Below are 20,494 nucleotides of genomic sequence, written 5' to 3' on the forward strand. Positions count from 1 at the left end.
CGCAAGAGTATTGGGATGTTTAATGTATATAATGAACTATACACGACCAGACATAGCATGCGCAATTAGTAAATTGAGTCGATACACGAGTAATCCCAACAAAACTCATTGGATGACTATGAAAAGAGTTTTGGGGTATCTTAAATACACTCAAGACTATGCCTTGCATTATAATAAATATTTGCGATACTCGAAAGATATAGTGATGCAAATTGGATCACCGGATCTAACGAAGTAAAATACACAAGTGGATATGTATTTACTATTGGTGGAGGAGCAGTCTCTTGGAAATCATCCAAACAGACATGTATTACTTGCTCTGCAATGAAATCTGAATTTATCTCATTGGATAAATCCAGTGAAGAAGCAGAATGGCTCCGAAATTTCTTGGAAGATATTCCTTATTGGCCCAAATCAGTGGCACCAGTATGTATACACTGTGATAGCCAAGCGGCAATAGGTAGGGCAGGGAGCATGATGTACAACGGTAAATCTCGTCATATACGATGGAGACATAATACTGTTAGGAAAATTCTCTCTAGTGGAATTATCACTGTTGACTATGTAAAGTCAAAGGATAATGTGTCGGATCCACTTACAAAAGGCCTATCTAGAGAAGGAGTGGAAAGAACATCCAAGAAAATGGGTTTAAGGCCTAGGACGAGTCACCACGGTGGTAACTCTACCTAGCAGACTGGAGATCCCAAGAGCTAGGTTCAAGGAGATCAAATAAAGTTGTGTTTGATAGGCTCAACATTGTCAATTACCCAACCCATTCTCATGATGTAGATAATGTTTAGTAAACAAGGATAAGACTTAAGTTGAAAAGTCTTTTAATGATTATCAAAATTTGGCAGATTTGACAAAATAGTTTAATTTATAGGATTGAACGTTTATAAATCACCTATATGAGGGCAAAGTGAAAGCCGCTTCAACGAGAATATTAGTAAAAGGCCTATTCTCTAAGCTCTCATGAAACCGGGATGTGTTCATGGCTGAAAAGAACAAAATCGTGAGAACCATAAACGGTAAAAGGTTGGTTGTTTGACATGTGTTGTCTAGGTGTACACTAAAGCTCGACGGTTCAAAGATATCAAATCTACCAATGCGAAAAGTTCAAAGGGAAACCCACTTATCCAGATGCAATCAGTCTTTGCTTGATGATCACATACTTGTCCATAAAAATTTTATAAAAATTAGTCATTTTCCATTCATGTGGGGGATTGTTGAGTTCAAAGTATACGAAAAAGTGTGAATGAAAAATGAAGAAAAAATGGTGGAGAGAAGAGAGACACTAATTTAGAAAGTGTACTCTCAAATTGGAAAGTTCACTCTTTCTCCCATATTGGTGGAAGAAAAGAACTTGTGAGTGTTTAAAATAAGAAACACTTACTCCACATGGTAAGTGAGACAAGAAATAAGAGATGCCTCGCGTCGTTTTCGTCGCTCGGCTTCGGCTTCGGCTTCGGATTTGGATTTGGAAAATAATCGATCGATGAGATCCATCTTTTTGGACAAAGTTTATTTGACAAATTTAGTTCGAAACTACCAAAGGGAAAAATGCAACTCCTGTGTTTTGATACTCCTTTTATATGCATGCATGCAGATTCTGAAACAGTGTTTCAAAATAGTGCAGTACTGAAACAAAGGGATGCAATCCTTCAACGAAATGTGTATGACACTGATTCATGAAATGGTATGCCTGTTCGGAAAAGACACATTTTTTGGACGAACAGACATGGCTTTTCTAGAAAGGTCACACCTTTTAAGCGAACCATTGCCACTTTTCAGAAGAGGCACCTGTTGGCTATATAAACCTGCTTTCATCCACAGGTTTAGGATTGAAGGCCATTTTATCCTGTGAGGAAGATTCCAAAACCTCGAGTACAGTGAGGAGAATTATTTCTTAAGGACACTCCGTGAATTCGGAGGACTTGGTCTTAAATTCTGTTTCATCTCTTTTCTGAATCTTAACACACTTCTTAGATAGATTATTCGTAATCTAGTGTTGAAAGTGTTACAAAACTTCATAAGTGTTCTTGTCTTGGACTTGAACTAGTGTTGAAGTTTGTGTTTCTTATATACAGATTCTTGTATCCGAATACATAAAAGATAACACAACGTTTACTATATATACATAAAAATATTTTTGATCATGTAAAAATAGTATAATTTTCGGACCGAACCCCTGAATTGTATGTGGCTCCGCCACCGCCCGAAGGTGCATAATTAAAATTTAAAGTGGTTATCCAAATTATATAATTGAAATCATTTGCGCTTCAAGGAGAACTAAAAAAAAAACAATTCAGCTCTATGTAAGATAATCAAAGTACGATTAAACATTGAGTTTATATAAAGTTAATTTTTGGCAATTTTAGGCCCCTAATATTTTTTTTAATATTCCTTTTCGGACATTTCGTGCATTTAGTGGTTCATACAAGTAACTCCTTATTTTTTAATATTTTGGTCAGAAATCAACACAAATATTCTTTCATTAGATACAGTAGTTGTTTAGTAAACGATCTATTTTTATTTTTTAAAATAATTTATGGATCTTTTAAATCATAATCTAAAGACTTCTTTTAAGAAAAATAAAAGTTTTATGAAAAAATGTTAGATCACCATCTAAAATTGTATGAATATTAAATGTAACAAAGGCATAATCGACAATATAATATTTTGTCAGTCTTAGAAGTTAGAACTAAGTTTGCACAACTTTTAAAAATAAGAATGAAACTTAAATGATGACCTAAATAAATGATATTTGTGTAAATTAATCAATAATAAAAATGGAAATGGCGACTTTTTATTCATAATAATTCTCACAAAACAGAAATACAGAATATACATAACCCTTAACAACTTACAACTAACCATGCCAAAAGTAAAACACACATATTCCATAACTTCTAAATATCTTCTTTTTAGCTAAATAAACACATAGTTTAAGAAATCGCCCAAATTAACTAGTACTTAGTAGATATATTTATATATATAGTATAATAATTAAGTGAGCTGAATGTCAGTTTCAATTGTAAGTCCAGCTTTCCATTGAGAAGGAATCACAGCCTTGTCTGATTGAACCCATTTGGTTTCAACACTTGTACTTGTTAGGAACCTCACTTTAAGGTCTCCACATGGTGGACTTGACAAGTCCCACACTGCACCATATGCCTTTCTCATTGATATCCACTGTTGGCTCTCTTCCTGTACATGTAGATGTTTATTAGAGGCGGATTTAAACCGGGTTCTATAAATTCTAATGAATATGTCGGTTTTAACTCGAATGGTATGTTAAATTTAATCTTGAAGGTGAAAAATTGAGCGGTTTGAATCAATCTTAGATAAGTACTTAAAAGAAATAAAATAAGTAAATATGTCATGACTCGTTTAGTTCAGAAGAGGTGGTTCAAGATGTAATATGATCCAACTCATCGGCCTCTAAGATCTAAAAGAAGGAGCGGGCTTGTATAAAATTAAAATGAAATAATGTATATATAAAAATACATGAATTGATAGAGAACGATATGATAAATCACGTTGTTTCAAATTTGACTTGTTTCGATTCCACTATAAGATTGACGTTTTGTAATTTTGAAATCGGACTGCATTTTTAGCTCATCAAGTTATACTCTATTTTAACCCAATTTATGATTCTATAGTTTGATCAGTCATTTTGAATTCAGTTGTTGGGTCAAGTCAATAGAGGCGTTATTATCCCAAATTGATTTTTGCCACCCCACCTCACTCATTCTGAAACGTTAATAAAGTTAGTTTACTAAAGTATACCTCTAATTAAAACTTTTTTTAGAGTGTAGTAGGTCCAACTGGGGCTAAGCAAGATGAAACGGAGGGAGTATGTACTAAAAAAAATGTCACAACTAATTAATTACCTCGTAGACTTCGACAACATGGATGTCAGTGGCACCACCTTGGTTCAAGACAACAATAGCAAGGTACTCAGCGTACTTGCTACGTTCATGAATTTTAACCATGAGATTCCCCCCATAACCACAAGAAACTCTTCTATATTCAATATCTACTACCCCTTTGCCACATAGTTTAGGTGTCAAGTTTGGATTTTTAGCTAATTTTGCATAGGCTTTAAAGCTAAGAATGAGGTCTGTTTCTTGTCCATCTGCACTGTCTGTCACCACTACTTTTGTTCCCTCTGCACTGCACAATGCTGTGTTCTTGCACCTTACCTGTTGTTATAATTTTTAGTTAGATCTACACAATAAATAAATAGAACAAAATATACTTGTGTAACATAATAGACTAATAGTAATTGATAAAAGTAGTGTATATATTTCTTGTATTTGCATATTGTTAGAGCATGAAAATTAAACTTTGGTGGTGTAAAAAAATAGACTTTAGACCTAATTCAACGTCGAAAGCTACAGCTCAAGAGGGGATCAGGATTGTTCAAGACATATATATATATATATAAAGAGATCGATCACTCATCCCATTTTTCATCTGATGTGAACTCTTCGACATCCCAACTTACGCCCAAGATTGAACATCTAGGGTGTGAACAATTTGATAGAATTAGTAGGTACCTGGTAGCATGCACCACAACCAGCTCCATTTCTATAGATACGCCTAGAGGCTGTGCACACCTCTCCATTGTTCACATCTTTACCATAGTCTCCATAACCACATGCACCAGCTGATCATACATAACACACATCAAAATTAATGTTAAAACACTTGTAGTAATAATCGATGAAAATTTCGCATTTAATTTATAAAATTCACATGTCCTTTTTAAATCTGGTAAAAAAAAAGAAACTGACAATGGCCAAAAATTGCCCCTGAACCATTGCATAATGTGATATTCAATTGTTAACATTAGTCAAAGGGTATAAGTGAGCCAAAAATGTAAGCAAATGGATACTTTTAGCAGAATAATTGGATAACAACATATTTAGATCATTCGCGATAGTGCTTGGCGTGGGCTTATAGCTTATGACTTATGAGCCAAAAGTATTTTGACTTATATAGTGCTTAAGCTTTTTTATTTTGCTCAAATACTATAAATTAATTGAGTGCTTAAAAACTATTTTAACTTACAAACACTTAAAACAAGTCAATTCGCTAAGGCTCTAGAGGGGAAATTTAAGGAGAAGCAAGGTAACATACATGGTGTTCCCATGCCATCAGAAGTACTATAAAAGGATGCTTTGGAAACTAAAGTTTGGCTGTAGGAAAATGCTGGCAGAAGCATAATCATGCACATAAAAATGCTAGAATATTTAAGAGACTCATCCATTTTTTGTTTGTTCACAAAATGAGAAAGAAGAAGAAGAAGAAGAATTAGCAAGTGAGAAATTAATTAAAGACTTTGTATGATGGAAATTATGTTAACAAAAGTCTCATATTTATAGTGAAATTTCGAAGGAAATGAGATTCATATTAGGAGCCACGTTTCTTCTCCACTATGGACAGTGGAAACCAAATGTAAATCAAAGAATACTCCCAAAGATCTTTGATGTTACCACACATTATTGATTTCATTTTGTTCATTTCAATTATTAAACAATTTAAACCTACATAAAAGGACTAATGAAAAGGACATGTATACTCAGTTTGTGCACTTCTACTGTTTTTTCTCGAAGCTTGTTGGTGCGTTTTTGTGTACATTTGTCTAGTTGTTGGGTGAAAATGTTGTGTGGTATTGGTGTGTTTCCTGTTGAATGTTCTTATGCAGTTTATTCATATGATGACAAATGGTGCATGATAGTTTGGGTAATTTTTAGGGTAGGAACAAGGAGGGGTGACAAAAAGTAATAATTCGTTCATCTATTAACTCTATCAAAGTCAGTGTTTTAAAAAGCAGTTTGAGATTCGCCTTAAGGCTCACCTCGGGGCACAACCAAAAGCACCCTAAGGCACTATGGAAAAACGAAAGTATCGAAAGGCAAACACCCCAAAATTTGAGTTGTTCGCCTAAGCAAGCATGAAGAGCAAATTATGTATAAACCTGGAAAAAGTTTACAATGTAAAATGATATTTTTGCTATTAAATCTCTAATTTAAACTTAATACTAAATTATATGATTTGTAAATACTCAAATCAAAAGTAAAAGAAAACGTAAAAGTCATATTTTCAAACGTATTTATCGGTAGGTGTCGACGACATCGCTTCTCAAAAAGGTACTAGGTGTACTTTCTTCTTCATAGTTCCTTTCTTTTCTTTTGGTTCGTTCCAAGTCGCATAGTAACGAGCTTTTAAGTTAGTTACTTTTTTTGCCCTCTTATAAAATACAATATATGGTATATGGGTGCGTAAATATATTGATCGAGTTACGAGAAGATGAGAATTGAGTAATTATGTACTACTATTTTTATTCAAACTTATGTTTTTGAGGACATATAATAGCTTATCATATGAAAGTTGACTTTATTTTTTAGTTTTATTATGTGACTTTGGATAGATTTTTTTTTATTGAAGCAGTTTTAAATACATATTTCACTTATTTTTCATATAATTTTGATATAGTTTACTTTTTTGTTGATTTATCTCTTTCAAAAAAAAACTATATCTAATTAAATTAATTTATAAAATATTATAAATTAAAGGATCTGTGGGGCAACGCCTCGAGTCTTATGCCTCGCCTTAGCCCAGATAAAATGCCTCGCCTTACGCCCCTTTTAAAAACACTGATCAAAATATTTACTCCTAAATGATTTTATTTTTATTAGCTTGGTAATTAAACAAATTATAAGAAAATAATAGAGCAACTTGTGTTATGTGTAGCCAATCTTGATCTGATGTAATAAGTTGAAATCATTACTTTATACACTTCAAAACCTACAAAGTTGAAATAAGTTAGAAATTTTAACTCCGTCTCTGCCATAAAATTTACTAGAAGAACATTCCACCATGCGTTCTAAACAATTACTACCTACTAATTAGTGTCATATATCCATCATAATTTGACTCTTACAAACGTATTAATGTATACAATTAAGCAATTGAAGGGATCAAAGAGAGTGATATGAGATAAACATAAAATGATTGTGAGAGGAAGATATTTCCCACACACGTAAATCCTTAATTAGTATACTCCATTAAGGCTAGTGCCTTAATAAGCATTTCATAATACTTCAAATAATAGAGCCATGTGTAGCTTAGGCCAAAAGTTAACGGCTAATGCGGTACATAGGGAACAAGCTTATTGCAAAAACTCAACCTAACCCAATATTTCAGATATTAATTAACAGAATAAGTATACGTGTGTATGTGTTGACGTTAATAGAAAATATTGTTGTGTTCTAACTTCTAAACACATAAATTCAAAAGTATAAGAAATTTGATATTGAAAATTTTAAGACTAAACCTATCAAATTCAAATCTTAGCTGTGTGTGTTCATATTGGCCTAAAAGTAAGTTAAGTGAAGGCGTTCTGGTGTACTAAAACTTCCGTTATGCACGGTAGAGTTCAAAAAAGGGCCAGATGTTTATTGTTTGTAGCCCTATCTTACATTTCTGTCAAAGATTAATTCCATAGCTTAAACCTGTGACCTCCTAATTATGTGACAACAACTTTACCGGCTACTCCCCCTCACTGAAGTAAGCTAGGTGACTCTTAAATTTGGCCATTCACTTTGCCTTCCTCTCGAAGAGAAATGAGATATGCACCCCTTGCATTTTTTCTTTGTTTTTTCACTCGAGGAGAATAAAAAATGTTCTCACTTTCCCTTTAACATGACTCGAACATTCAATCTATCGATCGACGGTGGAGTTGCACAACACTTGAGCAAGCCTCACTTGCCCAGTTTGTGTCTTTTCTTCTTCTCAAAAGGGTCAAAATCATTTTCCCTCCTCAACTTTGTCTTAAAAATCAAACTTCCTCCTCAACTTTGAACTATAATTATACTCCCCTCTTTATCCTAATTGACTTTTTAAAATTTCTATTTTACCCTTTATCATCAATTTTTTTATTCTTTTTTTTAACTTCTTTCAAATCATCATATTTTCATTTTAAAAAAAATTCATATAACAAATTTTTCATAGAAACATAAACATTATTCATATAACAAAATTTTCATAAAAACATAAACATTATCTTCTAGGAAAAAAAAAGTAATAAATATATAAGCTAATGATGATCTTTATGAAGTAAATTAGCATAATAAGAAAATTAGTTTTATTAATAATAATCAAAACTATAATATTTATTTTAACAAGTGAAAATAATAAGTACTACTAATTTTATAAACATATTTCAATGCAAAAAATACAAACAATAAATGAAAGAGATAAGCCTCTAGTACCACCCCAACTATGGTCAAAGTTGTTGCGACACACTCCAACTTCACAGGAGTCCTATTATCCCCTGAACTCAAATTTAGCATATTTTTATCATTTTTGTGCTAATGTGGCACCTTTATTACATAAAATAGAGCTCATATTAAAGGTGTCACGCCATCTAAAACGATTGACAAAAGGTATCACGTTAGCTAAAAAGATTGACAAAAATACTCTAAAATTTAGTTTAAGGAGTAATAGGACTCCCGTAAAGTTGACGTGTGTCGTAGTAAATTTGATCATAGTTCAGAGATACTAGATGTTTTTCTCGAATAAAAATAAGGTTTAATTTTAAAGATTATATTTATTTATATAAATTATAAAATATGTAAATACTCTATTAATGGCAATCACAACTTATTTACTGATATAGACAATAGATAATATCGTTTCTTATCACTTGATCCTCATGCTAAAAATAAATGTTTTAGTTTATCTGCTCAATTTGTGAAATCAAGAGAATTGTATTATATTTTTTTTCTACCCTTTAGTGTTAAATAATTATATAAAGTAACAGTATAGACAAATTTAAATTTTCAAATTATCGTTAATAAGGTTAATTTAACAAAATATACCTCTAAGTAAAATTTTCTTAAGAATTGTGTTATATCAACAAAAAGTTAAGTAATACGAAACAAATTTAGTAAGAGAGTGATAAAACACGAAAATATTTGCACATGCATGTACATACATATGTATATATACACACTTAGGGGTGGGTTGTTTGGAAACAATATATTTCGGGGTTAGTTATTACAAAATAAGTTGTACTAACATGTATGTGTGATAACTTATCGCATCAATGTGGTATAAATGGTGCGACAATTAATTTTGAGACTACGTAATACATCTAATTAAATGCAGGATAAATAATCATGAATTTTATCTCTGATTATTATAATTATACCTCACACCAAACAACTCTTTAATACATATAATATTAAAATAACGATCTTAAAAATAATATTGCTTTTTGTGATAAATTAATAAAACATATTAATTTGTGTATAAAGTTAATAAACTTAAATAAAATGTTATAAATATCCATGTTAAAAAAATATTCATTACATATAATATAAAAAGATATTACATAAATATAGAATTAAAATTATAAGAACAAAATGGATATTACATGGAATAAAGGGAGGAGTATGATTATTATTCAATATTAATGTTAAGGATGGAGTTGAAAATGATTTTCACCCTACTCAAAATGAAAAGAAACAAAAGAAACTATATATGTCAATTTACTAAATTCATAAATTGAATCTCTTAGAAGTTAAAATTTCTGTTTCAGATTATTTTTCATTTTTGTCATACTCTTTTCCTCGTAGTACAAATGATTGGGGTAATTTTACAAATAATAACTCAACTCTTATTTTATTGTATCGAAGTCACAAAAGTATTGTTTATAATACAAAACTCACTCAAGTTTGTCCAAGTATGAAAGAGAGTCATTGTTAATGAACACCTCCAAATCAGACACGAAGGAGACACGTCACTTTTTGTAATGGCTAGTTAATATGTAAAATATGTTTTCTGAAGGGGGAAAAAACAATTCTATTAGATACATGGAATAGAACATTGGCTTAAATGATTTAAAACAGGATGTAAGCTTTCGATCTGGGCATGGAGAAAATTTTATTGGGAGTGTTACTTTTCAAATGGGGCTTTACTCGGTGCGAATCCGAATTAGTCGGGTTCCAATGCAGGTACCGAACACCGGATGAGAAACCACACACACAAAAAAAAGTAAGCTTTAGAAACTATTAGGAGAATATTACTGCGGAAAACAACATAAATCTCAACAGCTTAGAACTCAATTATAAAAAATTTCAATATTTTGCATAATTACTGAAAATTACGATTTTAGGTCTGTTGAGATACATAATTAGCTCCCGATATATCCAACGAAGATACATTTTTTCCTTTGTAAAAATACATAATTAGCTTCCAATATATATCTTTTGATTTTGTGTCTGTCGACATACATAATACATCCAATGAAGAAGATACGTTTTTTCCTTTGTAAAGATACATAATTAGCTCCCAATACATTTTTTTCGATTTTGGATCTGTCGAGATACATAATTAACTCCTGATACATCCAATGAAGATACATAATTAGTTGAAATTTTTATAATTACTTTATAAGAGCGAGGACTTATGCAAATATAGTAAGTTAAGGTATGCGTTTAATTGTTTATGTTATTTTTCCATATTATTGTTGGTGTTTTCGGGTAGATCAGGGGGAGCTCATATTTCAATTTTCAGCCCAATGGGTTAAAAGAAAGGCTCATGTATAAATTGAACTGAACACATATATAGGCCATAGTCCATACAACTAATAGAAGCAATCAAAATGGATTTTTACATTAATTCATTTTTGTTAAATTACATTGTAATTTCATATGTGGAAGGTTTTCTATATTGCAGATCGATATCATTCCAAATTCAACTTCCTTTGATTTTATAAAAATAGCCATCATTTTAATTTACTTCTTTTCTATTTTCAAGGCAGAGAATGAATGCTTAAATAGCAAGAAATTTCAGAAAAATGAAACCATATTGTATGGTCATGAAATTTGTACTTCGCTCAGCAAATTCTTCAAGAAAAATGCTTATGGCTGCGTATCGTGCATAAGTAGTTCTAGTTATACTTATATGTGTGCTTAAATTATGCCTATTAGAAGAATTCTTGATATTACAATTTAATTTGTAATGTTTCAACCACTTCATTGTGAATCGATTTTCATTGTACAATCTAAAAGTTAATTAGCTAGACATGTATCATAAATAAGAAAAAGAGATGATAAAATTATAATTTTTTATTTATATGACCAGAACACAATTCACCACGATGCAGACCCTACAACATTACAATTTACTTAATCTTCTATGGTCTATTTGATGAAAACGCTTAAATAAGGACAAAAGCAAACCACAAGACATTATAAAACAGAAACTAATTAAAACAATAGTAGGAAACATCATATTGTGATAAAGTTTTGTGTGTAAGTAAATCTAGTCCTGTAATTTAGTCAAGGAGAAGGTAAGTGTCATAGGCAATGCCAGCCTTCCATTCATCAGGAAGAACATCAGTCAATTGCACCCATTTGGCTGCCTCTCCATTGACACTAACTTGAACTCTGAAAGTGAGTGATCCTTTTGGTGGATCTGGCATGTCCCATACTGCTCCATATGCCTTTCTCATCCCTTTCCATTCCTTGCAATCTGCCTGCATATATTCACCGCAAAGTTTATTCAGAATTGCGAAGCCAGGATTTCAACTAAAGAGTTCAATATTCGAAGAAAATCTAGCCGAAGAGGGTTCATCACCTACTGTAAGATAAAAATAAGTTTAATCATGTATAAATGGTATATTTTCGGTCGAAGGGGGTCAAAGGGCTGGCTTCTCCCCCTTTTGAGAAACATATTCCTCCTCGTCTTATATTTTTCAGGTTACTAATTTCCCTTTAATTTCTATGTAACGTTAATTACTTATTGTTATCTTTTAGGTAATATAACTCTATAAAAGCTAAGTTATCATTATATACTTATAGGTTCTAAATATTCAGTGCACTTGTACGCATACAGGGATGAGTTTCATTAAAAAATTACATTATATATACGATTAGAATTATCTTTTAGATATTGTATCATCTTGACTTCTTTGTGTGTTTACTTCTCTATTTTAAAATCTCTAGAGAATACACTATTATAGAGATCGAGTTTTGTGAGTTAAATGGAATTCGTACTCAACTTATATATATATATGAATATATATATATATAATAATATCGCATTTATACTGAATCCACTAACATTAAATTTTGAATTCGACTGATCTGCATGCAAATTAAACACACATGTAACTAAACATATATACCTGCCAAACCTCGACAGCTTCAACGTCAAATGCACCACTTTGGTAGATTGGTACAATAGCCAAATAATTACAAAACCTGCTGTTCTCATGAACTTTAATCATTAAATTGTAACCATAGTACCTACAAGGAATCCTTCGATATTCAACATCAACAACTCCATAAGCCAATAAATGATTAGCCATTCCTGGAGTAGCCATTTCTGTATAAGCACGTACACTTAGTATAAAATCTGTATGGTCTCCTTCACCATAATCTGTCACTACTATTTTTGTCCCCTCGTCTGTGCAGTGACTTGGTACTTTGCACCTAACCTGCGGACACAGAAGAGACGAATTTAAAATTTGAATATTTGGTTTGTACATGTTCGAGACGTATGTACTTATTTATTGAATTTTTTTGATACGTATATATTAAGTTCGAATAAAAATTACTGAGTTTGGCGAAAGAGCCTCGAGTGAATTAATGAAATTTAATTTGTTAGGGGAAATGAAAATAATTTTCAAATTTTGTTGTGCTTTTCTTCTCTAACTTTGGTCATAACTTCACCAGAAATCATACATGAAAAATATATTGATTAATTTTATATGGATATTTTTTAAAAAAGTATCCACAAAAAAATATCTTCTCTTTCCACCCTTTTTAATGGTTAAGTGGGTGTCCCTCATTCATTGCTTTCTAAAAGTTCAAGACTGAAAGGATTATGGTTAGTCAATTAGATATTATATAGAATATGATCAGCCAAAAACTAAATTGTTGTGAATGCATATGTATGGAAGATGACAAATGGAAATAAAGAATAATAAAAAATAGGCAACTCCGTATATAAAGTAGAGCATCTCATATTCATACAGAGTTCAGAAAAGAGTGACATAAAAAGAGTGATGTAGTTATTCTCATACAATTATTAATAATTACTTTTACGACTCGAACCGGTTAAGTATATGGAGTATATAAAAAGTACCTGATAGCAAGCACCACAGCCAGTTCCATTCTTGTAGAGCCCAGAGACTCCACTCACTTTGCCATCATAAATTGTCCTCCCATATTCACCAAATCCACATGCTCCACCTGTTTTATTTTTGTAACAACCACACTTTCAATTACCTTAACATTATATTATAATATTAAAATTTTGCACTGACTTAACCAACCAATTAACTATTAACAACATATTTTTATACTTATATTTTATCGTAACTTACTAAGAGTATCTTCTTAAACATATATCTGTCGCCTTTAATTACTAAACTTTGTTAAAGGCGTTTAACTTCATACACGATGATAATCTCACTCGAATTACAAGAACCTACATATAAAAATATAGTATATTGAGGTCCATGATAAATGTCTAAATTCTTTATTGCATGTGTTCGCTTTGTGCTTTTCGAGATGCTACTTGTGATTGTTAGTGTCACCTAAACTATTCTTAAACCTCGCTCATATATAAAAAATACGAGCATATTGCGTTCGTAATGGGACATTTCGACCTGTTTTTAATCCGTTCAAACTCAATCTAAACAACCAGTTTTCTACGACTACATACGTATGAATATCAATGTTGGTTGTTGGACGGATTTTATTTTTTAAAAAAAAAAAAAGTGCATAAATATAAAAATGAAATATTGAGGAGAAAATTATACATACTAGGGGTTCCATAGCAATCAGGGCTGCCATAATAAGTTGCTCTAGTATAGAGAGAATTGGCTTCTTGGCTATAGCAAATTGCAGGACAAATTATCAATGTCACAAGTAGAAAAATGCAATGGCTATTAGTGAAAACCATATCTAATATGATAAATTTCAAAATTACTTAGAAAATTCAAAAGGAATATTAAGATTCCAAGAAGTGGATGAGAATTGATGAAGTGAAAAGGCTATATATATAGTTAAATTTTTGAACTATTGAAAGCAGCCATTGAGGGAAATATTCTTTTTAATTTTTTTATGAAATTTTTTCCTACATGATTTCTTCCACTAAGGAGTAGGGAAGCAAGTGGAGTATTGGGCTTACTAATTAAACTTGATAAGTACATTGTTTTTGGTGAAGGGGAGCTTAGAGTACCTGAAAATATTGTTGTCATGTGATCAGGGTCGTAGATTCAAGTCGTGGAAACAGCCACTGACAAAAATACAAGATAAGACTACTAACAATATAGATCCTTGTAATCGAGTCCTTCTCCGAACCCCGTGCATCGCGAAAATTTTAGTACATCGAACTACCTTTTTTTCAAGTAAATTGTTTTTGGCACTTTACAATATAATTTCATCACGCGTTACTCTAAAGACACTTTACAATAAAACTTAATTATGCAAATAATTAACTACTTTTTACTAATTAAACATTTATTTGCTAACTCATTGTGTACCTTTTAGCAACCACAAGCTAAGCACATCTAGTTCCATTATCGACAACAATAAATAATATCTTTGCTTGCTCTTCTAATATAAATATTTCTTGTCACTTTTCATCACTTTCACATTGAGTATTTTAAATCAGCAAATGTATAATACCATTGTACCAATTTTATGTTTCACAATTTTTAATTTTCAATAGGTAAGTGATGACACACTGATCAAAGAATAAATTTTGGATAGATTCTTCATTGATTTAGTAGATGGTGAATCACAAATCAAAGAGCAAAGGAACCGCTAGGTCTAATGTGCGTGCAATGCTTCTTATGACCTTATCACACAAAAATTCGGGATATGTTTTCAAAATAAGTTTTGTGCATGATCAGTGTACAAAATAATCTATACTACACGTAAACTTAATCTGTTATTGTAGGTTAACCAATTTTTTCTTTTTTGATCTTTATGTACAAAATTGAGTAACCAGCAATAATGGATCAAGTTTACCGGATAGTGTAGACTATTGTGTACACTGACAGTGCACAAAACTTAAAGTAATCTGTTAAATCCTTAATTTTGATGATGGATAAATTGTATGTTGGGAACCTGTTTCCAGGAGATTGTGTGATGACAAAGCTACTATTACTTAGGGAACAGATTGAGCTCACATGTCGCTATCACAATCAACCTCACAGCTGGACGTAAGTACAAAAAGTTGGTGAAAAGTTATTGCCACCTTTTTGTCTCAACCAATGGGATTCCCCCTAGGTTTTCTTGTGTCATACATATATTGCTCATCTTCTCTAACAAGAAAACAAAGCTTCCATATACTTACAACATATGTCTCTCTTGAAGCTCTTGAATCAAAGACTCACTTTGCAACAGAGAACTGATAGCTCATCAAGTTGTATTTTACTTTCTTGTTATATTTGAGTCTTTGTATTGTGATCTTAAATGTTGCCTACTTCTGCTTGTATTGATTATTAGTAGGCCAGTGTTGTGGTGTAAACCTCATTTCTTTGTAATCATCTAGAGGTAAGTGATTCTCAAGTTAGAATCAGCTTGTCATTCCAGTTAGAGTTAGCTGGTGTGTGGGTGCAGTAAATTAAAGTTACGGTGCATCTTCCTTGTAATAGGTTATTACTAGGAGAGAAAGGATTAGGAGTTTAATCCTTGAAGTTTGGAGTCTGTATTCAAGTTGCTTCCTGAAGGCAGGTCGTGATTTTTCTCTCTTGAGCAAGGAATTTTCACGTAAAATTTCTGTGTCCAGGAACGGATCTCGAGTTGAAGAGCATCCCACTATAGTTCTTCATAATCTAACTTAAATCCCTACTTTGATACTATATATTGAATTGATTGTTTAGGAAAATATATAACAATGGCCACTGTGTTGGTTGCTCCCTTTGTTCCTACCTCTTATGTGTCTTAAAATCAGTAGTGTGGCGGCTAAGGAATAAAAATATCATACAAAAGAAAAATAGAATAGAAGTACAATTGGACTTTGTAATAAGCTAATATGTCATTTTTTTGTACCTTCATATAACACTTTATTATGTCATAAAATCTTGTACTAATACTAATTAATTAATTTACATTCTGGAAAACGCAATCATGACGATTGTCCACGAAATGCTTAACTATTTGTTTAAAATTTTTTGAAACCCAAACGTGAACACCATTAGACAAATCTACAGAAGCTAGTTTAATTACTTTTTATACTTTGTGCAAGTCATTCAATTAAATCCAAATGGTATACTTGCTAAGAACTAATTTTAAGGTAAAATTTAAAAAAAAAAAATAAAAAATCTAAGGTGTCGATGGGTGAAATAATAGTCGTTAAGTACAAGAAAAGAAAATCTAAAATTGTCCTTACATCATTCGAAATTGCTCAAGTTTATACTTTACTATACTTTGAGTTCATTCAAATTCTTGTTTGGACGAAAAAGGGTGAATTTACTCATACACTCATTATTCATTATCGTTTAAAATTACCTCTTGTTATACTTCATACTGGAACTCTATTGGAGATATCAATAACAAAAGAAACACCTTTTTCCTAATGATAAAAAGGGCAACCCGATACACTAAAGTTTTCGCTACGCATAGGGTTCGGGAAAGAGTCCCACCACAAGGTGTATTGTATGCAGTCTTACCTTACATTTCTGTCAGAGACTGTTTCCAAGACTTGAACTAGTGACCTCCTGGTCACATGGCAACAACTCTCCCAGTTACTCTAACGTTACGATAAGAATAAAACTAGAGTTTAATGGATAGCCAAGTTACTTAATTTCTACATAACATGGACAAACTCGCCCTTTTTCTAACTACACTTATAAACTCTTATTAGAGATTTGTTTAGATTAGTTAGCTGATAAATATTAAGTATTGAAAAGCATTTCGGTTGCTGAATTAATTTTATAATAAGCGATTATATTTACACTGAAGTTTCAAAATTGATAATAAGCCATTAATATTTGATTAAAATAAAATATTGGGGAAGCAAAATTTTCTATCAATACATATGTGAGGACCACAAGGCTAGATGGAATCCAAACACCTCCTCATGATTTTGCTTAGTAAGCAAGATTGGATTAAGTTGACAGGTCACAATATGGCATTGAGATAAACTAACCAATTATAAAAGCAATGGGGTTAATAAATTACTTGGAATAACCCAGAGGTGATGTTTGGTTCAAACGCACTAAAAACTTGTCAAATGAAGTAAATGCTCTAGTCATATCCAATGAGCTAGTCATAATAACTAATGAAAATATCAAGTGACAATACGTACAACTTGATAAAAGGACAGTTCTAACACATTAAAATTTTCATTATATATAAGGTCTGAAAAAGGACAGAACCACAAGGGTCTATTGTACCTCATCTTACTTTGTATTTTTGCCGGAGGTTATTTTCACACCTTAAACTCGTGACCTCCTAATCATATGACAACAACTTTATCAATTACAGACTCCGTACATGAAAACCAGACTCAATATCTGGGGGAAAAGCACTCAAGCACCTTATTTATTTTGTTATTAAAAAGAAATACACTTATTGCGTGGCTACTTGGAAGAACCCTAATTGAATACATGCTCTATATCAAGATTATTGGTAGGTGGCTTCCAATATTTGTCATCCACTTGGAGTTTACTAATGCATTATTATTTGATTGGTGCTTCCTCTAATCAATCAATGCATTGTCAATTGTACAATGATTATTGAGATTCAAGATTAGCATGTAATATTATGACCATACAAGGAGCACGTAGATTGAACAGATTTAAAGTAGTTAATGAATATCAATTGCTGATAAATATTTTTGAGTGATAAAATCGTAAAGATAGTCAATTTTATCATCAAAGAAATAAGGAAAAAGATGACAATAATTTGACAATAGATATTCAGAGGTGTAGAAATATTGGAAATAATTAGCACTGCATATAATGTAGATAATCTGTTACTTAAATGTATTCTAGCATTCTATTGATTTAGTTAGTTAGTTAGTTAGTGTGTGTTAGTTGTATGATAGCTGGCAGGTTAGTTACTGCATGTGACTAGCACATGATATAGAATTGTAAAGTCTATAAATAGATGACACAGCTTGTAATTTGAAGTACAGATCAATAAGAAAATATCTCTTTTCTCTCTTCTCTCTTCTCTCTTAGCTTAGCAGTTAAGATAGAACACTGCAATGGTGGTTAATTGCATCACTCTCTAAATTCCTATATGGTATCAAAGCAGGATAGATCAGGGATAGATCGATTATCTTCCGCGTAATTTCACTCTTAGCACTAGTTTGAGGTACAGCCATGGCAACGCTAACTGTAGCAACACTTGAGCATAACCATCCCCTTTATTTGCAGTAAACAGACACACCTGGAGTAGCTTTGGTCGCGATTAAGCTTATAGGACCTGGAAATTATGGGTTGTGGAACAGATCCATAAGGTTGGCACTATTGGCGAAGAATAAGATAGGGTTTGTAGATGGAACTTGCGTGAAAAGCACATACAAAGGGGAATTAGCAGCTCAATGGGAGAGGTGTAACGCGGTGGTTCTATCATGGATCAGTAGCAATTTGCTAACCACAATAGTTTATGCATCAAATGCCAAACGAGTTTGGGATGACTTTAAGGAACGATTTGATAAATCAAACCTTACCAGAGTCTATCAACTCTGGACAGAGGTAGCTACTTTAAAACAAGGAACAGATTCTGTTACAAATTACTACCCTAAAATGCGAGATCTATTGGATGAATTTGATGTATTAGTGACTTCTCCTTCATATGAATGTGCTGAAGCTAAACTGTATGTTGAACATTTTCATCAGCAGAGGTTACTGATGTTTTTAATGGGCTTAAATGAGACTTACAGTTATGTAAGGAGTGATATATTACTTAAATCAGAGATTCCTAATATAAATCAGGCGTACGCAATAGTGATTCAGGAAGAGATCCAAAGGCAATTAGGTGTGATGGATTCAAATAGGCAGCCATTAACCATGATGATAGGCAAGGGGAAAACTTTCAAATGGAAGAAAGTATTCCCTGCAGCATGTGGAGTTTGGGGCTACAGGAATCATGTGACAGAAAAATGCTATAGAGTAGTTGGATATCCTCCTAATTTCAAAAGCAAGAAGAAAGTGTAAGGACAAAAGACATCGTACTTTAATAACACTGATGGTCCTAGATCAGTACCAGGATCTTCTGCTCAAACAGGTAACTTCAGGCCACATGCCAATAATGCTACTTCTGAAAGAAAAAAGGAAGAGTATGAGCTTACAGAAGAGAAACATAGTCAAGTGAGGAATTTACTGCACAACAGAGAGTCAGGTGATTACAAGGTAAACTTGGCAGGTAATTTCTCATTAATGACTAGTCCTTCTGCATATGACTGGATTATAGATTCAGGAGCAACTCATCATGTAGCCTCATATAAGGAGTTATTAAATGAGTTAAAACATATAAGAGATGAGAAGTATGATGCAGTTCAGCTTCCAACAGGAAACACAACTCAAGTTAAAGGCACAGAAAAATTAGTCATCTTTGGAAATTTAACAGTAAAGAATGTTCTCCATGTACCTAATTTCAAATTTAATCTGCTTTAAGTTGCAAAAATCACCAAGGACTTACATTGCAGTGTGAGTTTTTTCCCTTACTTCTGTGTGTTGCAGGCACTCTACAGTGGCAAGATTGTACCTACTAAAGAATGAAACTAAAGAAGTAACAAACTTAGCTCCAGTAAAAGTTACAAACTTCACAGAGCTATAGCATTTCAGACTTGGACATCCATCAATAAGAGCAACGAAGCATATTGATTACATCAAAAATCAATTAGGAGATAAGCTCCATCATAACTGTCAAGTATGTCCAGTAGCTAAACAAAGCAGGTTGGCATTTCCTGATAAAATAAATAAGTCAGATCACATTTTCTAGCTTATACATGTTGATGTCTAGGTCCCTATAGAACTCCTACTATTGATAAGAAGCAATATTTTCTTACAATAGGAGATGACTATAGTAGGTTTACATGGCTTTGTTTGATTCAAAGTAAGACTGATGTGCATCTTGTATTGAAAGATTTTCTGGCATTAGTTAATACATAGTTTGGCCTTTAGGTACAAATTCTGAGATCTGACAATGGTTCAGAATTTTTCAATTCAAAGTGCAATGCTTTATTTTCCTTTCTTGGTATAGCACATCAAAGTTCATGTGCATATACTCCTCAACAAAATGGAATCGTTGAAAGAAATCACAGACATATCCTAAATACAGCTAGAGCTCTTAAATTTCAAAGTAGTATTCCTATTAAGTACTGGGGTAATTGTGTCAAGACAGCAGCTTATCTGATCAACAGAACACCTACAACAGTTTTACAAGGCAAATCTTCATATGAAAAGCTATATGGAAAAGCATCAAGACTTGAGCATCTGCTAGTC

The 20,494-nt window shown here is 32.2% G+C and overlaps 2 protein-coding genes across 2 annotated transcripts; both read right to left on the reverse strand.

Moving 5' to 3' along the window:
* Positions 1-2,784: 2,784 nt before the first annotated feature.
* On the reverse strand, positions 2,785-5,339 carry LOC107853176 (expansin-like B1). The gene is made up of 4 exons (XM_016698182.2): positions 5,146-5,339; positions 4,563-4,672; positions 3,894-4,205; positions 2,785-3,207 (listed from the first exon to the last, which is right to left on the reverse strand). Exons 1-4 carry the CDS (start codon positions 5,273-5,275, stop codon positions 3,007-3,009), a joined length of 753 nt encoding a protein of 250 aa, XP_016553668.1. The 5' UTR covers positions 5,276-5,339; the 3' UTR covers positions 2,785-3,006.
* Positions 5,340-11,126: 5,787 nt separating this feature from the next.
* LOC107868458 (expansin-like B1) lies at positions 11,127-14,066 on the reverse strand. Its single transcript, XM_016715155.2, has 4 exons — positions 13,851-14,066; positions 13,168-13,274; positions 12,206-12,517; positions 11,127-11,554 (listed from the first exon to the last, which is right to left on the reverse strand). The coding sequence occupies exons 1-4, from the start codon at positions 13,987-13,989 to the stop codon at positions 11,354-11,356; spliced, it is 759 nt and encodes a 252-aa protein (XP_016570641.1). The 5' UTR covers positions 13,990-14,066; the 3' UTR covers positions 11,127-11,353.
* Positions 14,067-20,494: the final 6,428 nt, after the last annotated feature.

Source organism: Capsicum annuum, chromosome 1 (assembly GCF_002878395.1).
Source record: "Capsicum annuum cultivar UCD-10X-F1 chromosome 1, UCD10Xv1.1, whole genome shotgun sequence".
Classification (NCBI taxonomy): Eukaryota; Viridiplantae; Streptophyta; class Magnoliopsida; order Solanales; family Solanaceae; genus Capsicum; species Capsicum annuum.

Bases quoted from the DNA above. Each gene is read 5' to 3' on its own strand.
- LOC107853176 (XM_016698182.2), bottom strand. From the start codon at position 5,275: ATGGATGAGTCTCTTAAATATTCTAGCATTTTTATGTGCATGATTATG. The intron at 4,673-5,145 runs GTATGTTACCTT...ATGTATGATCAG, and splicing joins TGATGGCATGGGAACACCAT to CTGGTGCATGTGGTTATGGA. The intron at 4,206-4,562 runs GTACCTACTAAT...TTATAACAACAG, and splicing joins GTTGTGGTGCATGCTACCAG to GTAAGGTGCAAGAACACAGC.
- LOC107868458 (XM_016715155.2), bottom strand. From the start codon at position 13,989: ATGGTTTTCACTAATAGCCATTGCATTTTTCTACTTGTGACATTGATA. The intron at 12,518-13,167 runs GTACTTTTTATA...CTGTGTCCGCAG, and splicing joins GCTGTGGTGCTTGCTATCAG to GTTAGGTGCAAAGTACCAAG. The intron at 11,555-12,205 runs GTATATATGTTT...GAATATATGCAG, and splicing joins AAGCTGTCGAGGTTTGGCAG to GCAGATTGCAAGGAATGGAA.